Source organism: Oreochromis niloticus, linkage group LG4 (genome assembly GCF_001858045.2).
Source record: "Oreochromis niloticus isolate F11D_XX linkage group LG4, O_niloticus_UMD_NMBU, whole genome shotgun sequence".
Classification (NCBI taxonomy): Eukaryota; Metazoa; Chordata; class Actinopteri; order Cichliformes; family Cichlidae; genus Oreochromis; species Oreochromis niloticus.
Genome location: NC_031969.2, coordinates 21,753,688 through 21,763,568, shown reverse-complemented (window position 1 = coordinate 21,763,568; position 9,881 = coordinate 21,753,688). Strand labels below are relative to the sequence as shown.

Sequence of the window (9,881 nt, the reverse complement as noted above, 5' to 3'; positions counted from 1 at the left end):
CTGACAACATGCTGGTGACTCTCTGTGCTCTCATCACTGCTCTAACATGTAAACACTTTGACTTATATTGCACACATATATACTGATGTCAGTGTGTTTCTCTTGACTCCGTGTCTTCTTGTTGTTTGCAGGTGTGAGTGGTGTGACGGTGGTGACACAGAAACCTCCTGTTTTATCAGTGAGGAAAGGAGAAACAGCCACCATGGACTGTAACCTGGGGACTGTTACTGGCAGTGCTGCTGTGTGGTATAAACAGATTCCAGGAGGAGTTCCTCAGTTTGTGCTGTTGTTTCGTTATGACTACAGTTCTCCAAGCTATGGCTCTGGGCTCTCCTCTCGAAAATTCACATCCGCTCATCAGTCAACAAAAGATTATCGTTTGATCATCAGCAATGTGGAGGAGGGAGACTCTGCAGTCTATTACTGTCAGACATGGGATGGCTCTGTTAATGAGTACGTATCACAGTGATTTACACTGTGACAAAAACTTTCTCACTATTACTTCTACTGTTTGTGCAAACTCGGTGCACCAAAGGCAAACAATTAGTTCTTAAACATTGCTCTCTTAACTTTATTCACTGTATTCTTTTCAGTTGCACTTTCAATTTAAATAAACAAAGCACCAAAATATTCACACATTATTCACACATAAAACCTCACACCATCAGCTTTCAATATTATTGTACTGTAAAACATGTTTGATTAAAAAAAATTCCAACATGTTAATTCTGAATCAGATTTCAAGCTACAGCCGCTAATTGCAGAGAATTTTTATTTTGAATCAGCTTTAGTTCATCAGAAGCATGTTCATGAGGCAGAAAGAGAATGTAAACATATACAGATCGGTGACTTTCTGTGTTTATTTATTTCTATTTTTTTTTCTTATGGGTTTTTTTGTTATTTTTTTAGATAATCAATTTATCTAATTTGTTGTTATGAAAGAGGAATATAAACCATATACTGTCATGTTACGACTGTGACAGGTAGGATTAGGACCCAAATGCAGGACTCAAACAAAAGGTTGAACTGAAAAAGGCAGCTTTATTTGCTGTGACAAAAGCCTGGAATATTACAATTGAGAAAAACAAAACTGGAAACTAGAAAAACACAGAGCTAGAAGTTATCAGGAGCCACAGAAAAAACATATAGCACTGAGAGAGTATGATGGTACAACATAACAACAGACGGAGGAAAACAGATGGCCTAAATACACAGGGAGTAACGTGGAAATCAGACACAGGAGGAGAGCACATCTGGGAGCAATCACACATAACCAGACGTAAAGGAAGGAAAACTGGAAACATTAAGAAAGGACACGAGACTATCAAAGTAAAACAGGAAGGAGGAGAAGGCACGGAGATATAGACTTGACACAAAAATCCAACTGACAGCGGAGACAGAACGAATATGGAGCACAGAGACAAGAGTAACTAACAGTGACAAGGCAATCCTACTGACTGGGGAGACAATGGAGATGAACGAACACAGAGACAAGGGTGACTCGACAGGAAACGAGTCATCCTTGCAAAAAGAAAACAGGCAGAGACTAAACACAGGTTGAGATAAACACTAAGGGAGGGAGAACTAAGATCACTGAGAATTTGAAAGGAAACCAAAATCATGAACAACAGTAATCAAAGAATGTAAATCCAAAACCTGAAACACAAATACTGAGTCGCAGACCCAGTACCCTGACATATACACTGATTAAGTCATTTATATTTGTTTTTGAAGAGCAAATACAAAGAAGATTATATGAAATCATTGAGATTGAAACAATAATGCTCATACAAAGGCAATTTTCACTGTATGAAATTATGAATTATTGATATCAGTAATTTAAGTCTTTTATAAAAGAAGCCTGTTTTGCTGAAACTCCTCTTTCAGTTCTGCTCTCCTCTGTGTTTTTATAAGCTTCATTGATTACCACTTCATAATTATCATAACAGGGAGAGACAGGAGACTCTGCAGTGTATTACTGACACACATGATGGCATGATAATAATGAGTAAGTGTCACAGTGATCCGGTTTTGAGACTGGTTCATGTTAAAATAAAAGAGCTATTAAGAAAGATCAGTGTAAACAACCACCTTAAACCTTTTCCACATTTGTCAAAACATGAATAGTCAGTCAGTCACCTCTCTGATGAATGAATACAAAGCTTTGACCAACCCTGAAGATCAAGTTATCAAAATATTCAGTTTGAAGTAATTTGATTGAAAACATTAATTCAGTCATGGGCTATTCAGGAAACTTATCACTACAGAGTTGTGACTGACAAAAGTACAAAGAGTTTTGATGAGATTTTAGCCAATGCGAGAAAAACTGAAATAAACACTGAATTACTTTTGTGTGACTCGTTTTAACATTTATCACTGAGAGTATAAATAAGCAAGGAATTTCAATAATATGCACATTCATCTACAGCAACACAAATGATCATACACACAATGCTTACAAACACAAAAATGTGTATGCTGCTGTATGTGATTTGTTTTAATAATATACATTTGATGTATACTAGCCTATAGTGGTAAAACTCTGATAACTGTTACATTCCAGCTGAAGCACATAAGGCAATAATCAAACTAGCAAAACAGTTACATGTAAATGAAGAACTGTCAGCTGTCAAGACAAACTTTTTATATTTAAGTTTTAAATGCAGCTAAATTAAAGATTAGTTGGTAATCAATCATAAACACGTGTCGGTAGAAAGAAAATGTAACGTGTGAGCATGAGGACATCAGTGATAAACATATTTTATGACAAATGAGTGTAAATGATGAATATGAATCAGAAACGTGAAATGTGAAACTGCTCATAAATCATTTGATCTATGAATGAAAGTAATTTTGTTGAATCTCCTCCTCCTTTAGTTTCCTCTGTGTCTTTATAAGCTCCAGTGTCTCTTCTCACAATCCCACTCACATCTCAGCTGAACAGTAAAGATCATTTACACCTCACACTGACAACATGCTGTGGACCCTGTGCACTCTCATCACTGCTCTAAAATGTAAGATCTTCTCCTCATTCCTTTTTTTAATTCGTATATTTAGAGCTCAACTTTTACCTTCAGTTTTTTCTGTGTTTCCTGGCAGATGCTGATGCAGTGATAGTGTTGACCCAGACACCTGCTGTCCACACAGTTTCTCCAGGTCAACAAGCTGTTCTCAACTGCAACATAGAGAGAGATGATGGGAATTATGTTAGATGGTATAAACAAGTTCCTGGAGAGGCTCCTCAGTATGTTCTAAGATTTCTTCATTCTAGCAGCTCACTTGAATTTGGAACAGGATTCTCCTCAGACAGATTCAACTCTAAATCCTCATCAAACATTGATTACCAGTTCATTATCAAGCGAGCAGAGACAGGAGACTCTGCAGTGTATTACTGTCAGACATGGGATGACTCTGCCAATGCAGCTGTATCACAGTGATTTAGACATTGACAAAAACCTCCTCATTAGTACTTCTGCTTTTTGAGAAACTTTCACTTACAGATTATAGATCCATCAAGAAAATTCTAAAGAAAACGCACCACCTTCAGATAATATTTTTTTTAAATACTGGATTTCTAATTTTTTGTTCTTTAATTAAAAATATAAAAAGGAAAACAATAAAACAAATTCACAAATTATCAGATAAACCAAATTACACATTCTCTCAATCAATTTGGTGCAATTCTCACAGCAGAAAAGCCCAATGTGCATGCTCGTCTCAGAACAGTTAGGACACTTTTTATAACACAGACTCATGTGTGGAAAAGACACTTCAACAATGAAACTGTTTCACATTTGTCAAAACATCAATAGTCAGTCAATTATTTAAAATCTGTGATGAATGAATGTAAAACTTTGACTACACTACAGAGTCATCAAAATGTTTAGTTTTTGTTTTTTTTCCTCAAAATATTACTGACCTTTCAAAGAGTTCTGCAGGGTGTAAGCCTAATGCAGAGCAAAAAAAAATAATTCAGAAACAAAAATGAAATGTGAAGAATGTCTTTGAAACTTGACATAACTGATGAAATGCAGAAGAGCAAAATAATACTCGTCAAACTCTATGCATGAGAAAACAGACAAAGAAAACACATAACAGTATAGTCCAGTAAAGTCACACTACATACATTCAGCAACCACTTTATTAATATTGCCTCTTCCACTGTTCGCCACAGTCATCCAAATATCTAACCAGCATTTCACATCAGCAGCAACTCAAAGCATTTAGGCATGCAGGCATAAGACTGCTGAAGTTCAAACCGAGCATCTTTGAAAGCACAGCACATCTGACCTTGGAGCAGATGGGCTACAGCAACAGCAAGACATTTTAACAGACATTTTATAGACACTATTCACAGATCTGTTACATTCCAACTGCAGTTTAACTGAAGTGTCGATAACATGCAGTTAAACAAAAATACAAAGCTATACTTACGTTAGTTTAGAACTTTGAGACCATCTTCATTTACATTTAGTTTGTAGTGATCACAAACATATTTATGAGGCAGAAGGAAAATGTAGAAGGGTGAGGATAAGGACACTAGTAAATGTTTGATACTTTTACAACCACTTTTCAAGAACATTATTTTTGTCAGACATGGTGATTAAACATGACTTTGGTAATCCTGATGGTGTCATTGATTGTAGTTATTGTATTATTATTGTATGTATTTTTCTATCATTTGTACAAAATCATGATTAATATTGTCGTAAATAATTAATATAGATAGCTGTGCAGTCAAAAGGGGTTTTATTTACAACACCGGGTAAGTTATTTACATATATACAGTGATAATGAGAAGAGGGTTCCAGGGATTCCAAGGGAAGGTCCAGGATCGGGTAAAACTCACTCACGCTCCTCTTCGTGCAGTCCCTGACAAGAAACACAATCAATCCAATTCCACACCATGACTCACTCTCACTCACGCTCATCCATGTCAGGTCCAAGGGAAACAGGCAAGGGTCCAGGAAGATCTATACATGGAGACCAAGAAAGGTGTTAGAAGTACCAGGGAACACAGGAAAGTACACTAGAGAGAGCCGGGCTACACTAACAGAGGTAAGTACAATGATCCAGGGAGGAACGGCACTCCAACAAGGCCTTCAGAACTGCCTGAATCGATCAGCACTGATGAGGATCAGATGAGTAGCACATGGGTGTAGAAGCCAAGAGGACACAGGAGACCCAACACCGCCCTGGCAGAAAAGGTGAAGACAGCACCCTGGAGCAGCAAAAGGAGCTCCATGACACTTGAATTAATTTTAAGTATTTCACATGGTTAAAAGATTAGTACAAGTGCCCATAAACTGCCAAGAGATGATCTGTGAATGTGCTTGAAAATAACTGTTGTGTATTGTATACAGTCATGTTAAAAAGACATTTCTTGTATTTTCCTGCTCTATTAGCTGGTCCAAAGGCTATCTGCAAATAGAAATTATGAAAACTAAAACTTATTTTATTTGCAAAAGCAAACAGAAGTAGTATTGTCATGGGACCGAGTGGTCTGTACCAAAACTGGACTCCGGCGCAGAAACCCAGAACAGAGACAGCAGGTGGTTTAACAATATTTTATTGGTTAGGCTTAGACTTTGGAAATGTGGCAAGGACAAAAGCAATAAAACTTAGAGCTTGACGTGGCGTGGCCTGGGTAACGTGGCTAAGGGAACGCAGAACTACAGAGAGAGAAAACGGGGCCTAAGATGCAGACTGGAGCTGGGCAGTAAGCAGTCACACTGAGGAGAGAGGACAACTGAGTTAGGGAAGTAGTGGAGGGAGCCCTGAAGTGGTAAGCAATTTGTATTGCTATTCTTACTTGCAGGAGGAGAAACAGAGCGATGAGAGGAGGGCGATGGGGATCTGGGGTGAGCAGATGGAGTGTGATGGCAGGAGGGCAGGCAGGTGAGGCACACAGAGTGATTTCCAGAGTGGTGGCTTGGTATCTTAAGTCTGACAGTAGAGTGTGACCCAAAGGTTTGAGCCAAGGTGAATCCAGAAACTGCAGCACAAGAAAGTTTAGTTAACAAGGTAAATCACAGAGAGGGTTTTCTCATGGGTAGATGACAAATTGGCAGTGAATGAATGTCAGCGTGAGGCTTAAATCACTCTGGCTTGATTGCCTGCAATCGGCTCCAGGTGTGCAGGAACTGGAGGAGGTGGCCCTGCCCAGGGGCGGATCCCAGGTAGGTTCAGGAGCCTCATGGAAATTCCAGCCACCCACCGCGGACCATGATAAGTACATTCCCCTAACAAAACATACTTTGTTATTGATGACTGATAAATAAAAAGAAAGAAAAGAATACAATACAGTTCTAGAATTGTGTTGAATGGGATTATTTTACAACAAACTAATGCCAAAAAATTATATTGTCATGGCGGGGTATGCCGGTGTATTTGTTGAACGGACCCAAGAGCAGACACAAAGGGACATGGAACTCAGGGGTAAACAAAAGGCGAGCATTTATTGTGGCTGATAACATGAATAACAAACTTAAACGAAGGCAGACAGGGGCGAGAGCTAAATGAAAACCTAAACTGGGAGAACTAAAATACCGAGGAACTATGAATCGACTATGATAACTATGATAACTGTGAATACCTGCAGGGAGGTAACACAGATGATCCAACGAAGACTGAAACGACACACACAGACTAAATATACAAAAGGGAGATTAGGGGAAGTGGAAACACATGAGGAAACAGATGACACAATAGACCAGGGGCGTCGAACTCCAGGCCTCGAGGGCCGGTGTCCTGCAGGTTTTAGATCTCACCCTGGGTCAACACACCTGAATCAAATGATTAGTTCATTACCAGCCCTCTGGAGAACTACAAGACATGTTGAGGAGGTCATTTAGCAATTTAAATCAGCTGTGTTGGATAAAGGACACATCTAAAACCTGCAGGACACCGGCCCTCAAGGCCTGGAGTTCGACACCTTTGCAATAGACCATAATTAGGTAAGAGTAAAATAAGCACACAGAACATAGAAACAAGACTTTCAAAATAAACAGGAAACATGATGGGATGCAGACATGATACCAACCTGACAACATGAACCAACAAGGGAGAGTAAAACACAAGGGGTGATGACACGAAAGGACCTAAAAACAAAGGACTAAAACAGCCACGTAGAGAAATTAAGTAGATAAGCTAAAAATGAAACTAGATCACGAATAAATAACAAAATACAATGAAACTTAAAACACCGAGTCACATGACCCAGGACCATGACATTAATAACAAAAGCACTAATTTGAAATTAATAAGATTTTGACATGAATAAAGATTTTTTGAGTACTTGGGTTTTCTCTTATTTCAATAGCAGTTAACAGTGTTACTAAAGTTAAAAATTAATTTTAAGTGATGAGAAACTGGCTCAACAGTTTTCTTTGAAATGAAAGAAAATGATTCACAGTAGCTGACATGTTATGCAGAAACCTGTAGAATTAAATCTTAGTCATATTTTATTTTGGAAAATTTTAAAAACAAATTCAATGTTGGATTATTATTTCAATATATTTTTGCAGACTGTTTTTCATTACAAATATTATGTTTATTCCATATTGACTCCTGTTGATTGATTTCTTTTGTTTTCATTGCTTAATTTCTAATTATTTTCTCTCTTTTGATTTTTCTTTTCTTTTTTTAAAATGTCCTTGATTTTCAGGCTCCAGCCTCCCTCCTCCTGTCCTGACAGTCTTCCCTCCGTCCAGTCCTGAGCTCCAGTCCAACACAGCTTCTCTGGTCTGTCTGTCCAGTCAGTCTGTGCCTTTTGCAGATGTGAGCTGGTTGGCTGCTGGGAGTCCAGTGAGCAGTGGGATCTCTACCAGCACTGCTGTTCAGAGACCAGACCAGACTTACCAAATCAGCAGCTCTCTGACCATCCAGCCATCAGACTGGAACATGGATAAGGTTTATACATGTAAAGTGTCTTTGGGCTCACAGACTTTACACAAAACTATCAAGATGTCAGAATGTCCCACTGAATAGTCGAGAATCAGAATGTGCATTTACAATATGCCTCTTTATGCTTCTGCTGTTTGCTAAGTCTGCATGTTCTGTCTACCTTATATACCACGTAAAGATCTAGAGAAACTTATTCATGTATTCATCACTTCAAGAATAGATTATTGTAACTCCTTACTTGGGGCTCCAATTTTCCCTCCTTCAGCGATTGCAATTGCTAAAAAATGCCACAGCACGTCTCTTAACCGGCACTAGAAGGTATGATTCCATCACCCCTGTTCTAGCCAACTTACACTGGCTTCCTATTAAATATCGATTTGATTTTAAGATCTTATTGTTTACTTATAAAATTCTAAGTAATAGGGCGCCTAATTACTTAGCTGATCTCCTCTGTCAGTATAGTAGGCAAGAATACAGTTTCAAAGTAGCCACTAACATAAATTCAGAATGATTAAACTGAAATTGTTGCATTTTAGTAAGGTGAAGATATGAGAACATAATCAACGTGTTACCACATTTAACTGTTTTACTCTAAAGAAATGCTCTGAAAATAAATGTTTTTCCATATTTGTAGACTGGAGATTATCATTACACAGTTCTGCTTGAAAACTCAAAGGGAAAGGTGACACTGGTTTAAAACGTCGGTTATAAATTTGTAAATAAATCTTCACAGTCAGTTAATGAAGCATCACATCTCCTCCTCCCTCTCTTCCTGTCCAGGATACATCTGCAGGTCTCAGTATCTTTATAACTTCATGCAAATGAAGTTATGTCAGCTCTCTGTAACATTAGATGAGACTTTCCTGGACTATAAAATGTGATTTATATTATTATATTTTCAGGCTGCATTTCACTATAATTTGGTAAATTTCAGGCAGTTTACCTCTTTGGTTTGGTCTTTGAACTTCTCATAATAAAATAAACTAAATGGAGTCCAGCTCCATAACTAATCTACTGCAGCTCTACTCTCAAATCTACTCTTATACAGTTCACTTGGTCTTCAGGAAGTTCCTGTATGCTCTCTTCTCATGAGTATTGTCGTGCACCAGTAGGAACCCGGAATCCACTGGACCAGAGACACACACTCCTCCGCCGTACTGGAGGAGTTGGAGTCCAGGTTTTTCTTCATGCTACCAGCTAAGACACTGACCATAGCCAAATACAAAACTAGTGAAGAAACACTCAGAAAAAGTAATAGGGGAAGATGTCAGTGACTTCCATGTGTAAAATCATTTGTTTTGATTGTTCTTTCATCATTGCCTGTGTTGTGCACCTGTTGTTGATTGCATTAAGACAAAAGCAGCTGAAATTGATTAACAATCTAACAAACCTCTGCTACTTGACTGATCAGACCAGAAGTTTAACTTGATGCGATACACTTAAAAAGTGTTTCTTTAATTTTTTTGGAACAGCATATATTTTCTGTACTTCCCTTTCACTGGATGTTCTTAATGGTTTTTCATAGTTTGGAACATTTAAGCTGAAAACTTAATGTTGCTGCAAATAATGCTAATACCATTAGTGTCATTTTCTATACTTTCAGACTTTTATGGAATTTGCAGTTGCTGAACACTGTGTATTTTCAGGCTGCAGCCTCTGTGCTCCTGTGCTGATTAACAACCCCCTCTGCTACTTAACTGCAGCTGGGGCTGATCAGCTAATCAGGCTCTCCCTCTATCAGGAGGTGACCTGGACTGGAGCAGAGAGCTGTGCTGGGAGAAAAGCTTCAAAAGCAGTCTGATCAAGTTAGTGTGAAAGTAGTCACTAACGTAACGTTTAGTGAGGTAGATATACAAGAACCTCAGTATCATTAAAAATATCTAACAGTGTTCTCTCGACAGTGATGAATTTAAATTTAGCAAAATTCACATCAGGGCGTATTTTTGAAATAAAGCACAAGTTTAAGTAAAATATAA

The 9,881-nt window shown here is 38.1% G+C and overlaps 1 protein-coding gene across 1 annotated transcript; it reads left to right on the top strand.

Moving 5' to 3' along the window:
* Positions 1-8,004, top strand: LOC106098575 (uncharacterized). Its single transcript, XM_013274294.3, has 6 exons — positions 1-48; positions 132-465; positions 4,941-5,058; positions 5,819-5,898; positions 6,133-6,179; positions 7,661-8,004. Exons 1-6 carry the CDS (start codon positions 9-11, stop codon positions 7,987-7,989), a joined length of 948 nt encoding a protein of 315 aa, XP_013129748.1. The 5' UTR covers positions 1-8; the 3' UTR covers positions 7,990-8,004.
* The last annotated feature ends 1,877 nt before the right edge of the window (positions 8,005-9,881 follow it).

Excerpts from the sequence above, each read along its gene's own strand:
- LOC106098575 (XM_013274294.3), top strand. The coding sequence starts at position 9 with ATGCTGGTGACTCTCTGTGCTCTCATCACTGCTCTAACAT. Across the intron at positions 49-131 it reads TCTCATCACTGCTCTAACAT|GTGTGAGTGGTGTGACGGTG; the intron begins GTAAACACTTTG and ends TGTTGTTTGCAG. Across the intron at positions 5,059-5,818 it reads GCCGGGCTACACTAACAGAG|GAGGAGAAACAGAGCGATGA; the intron begins GTAAGTACAATG and ends TCTTACTTGCAG.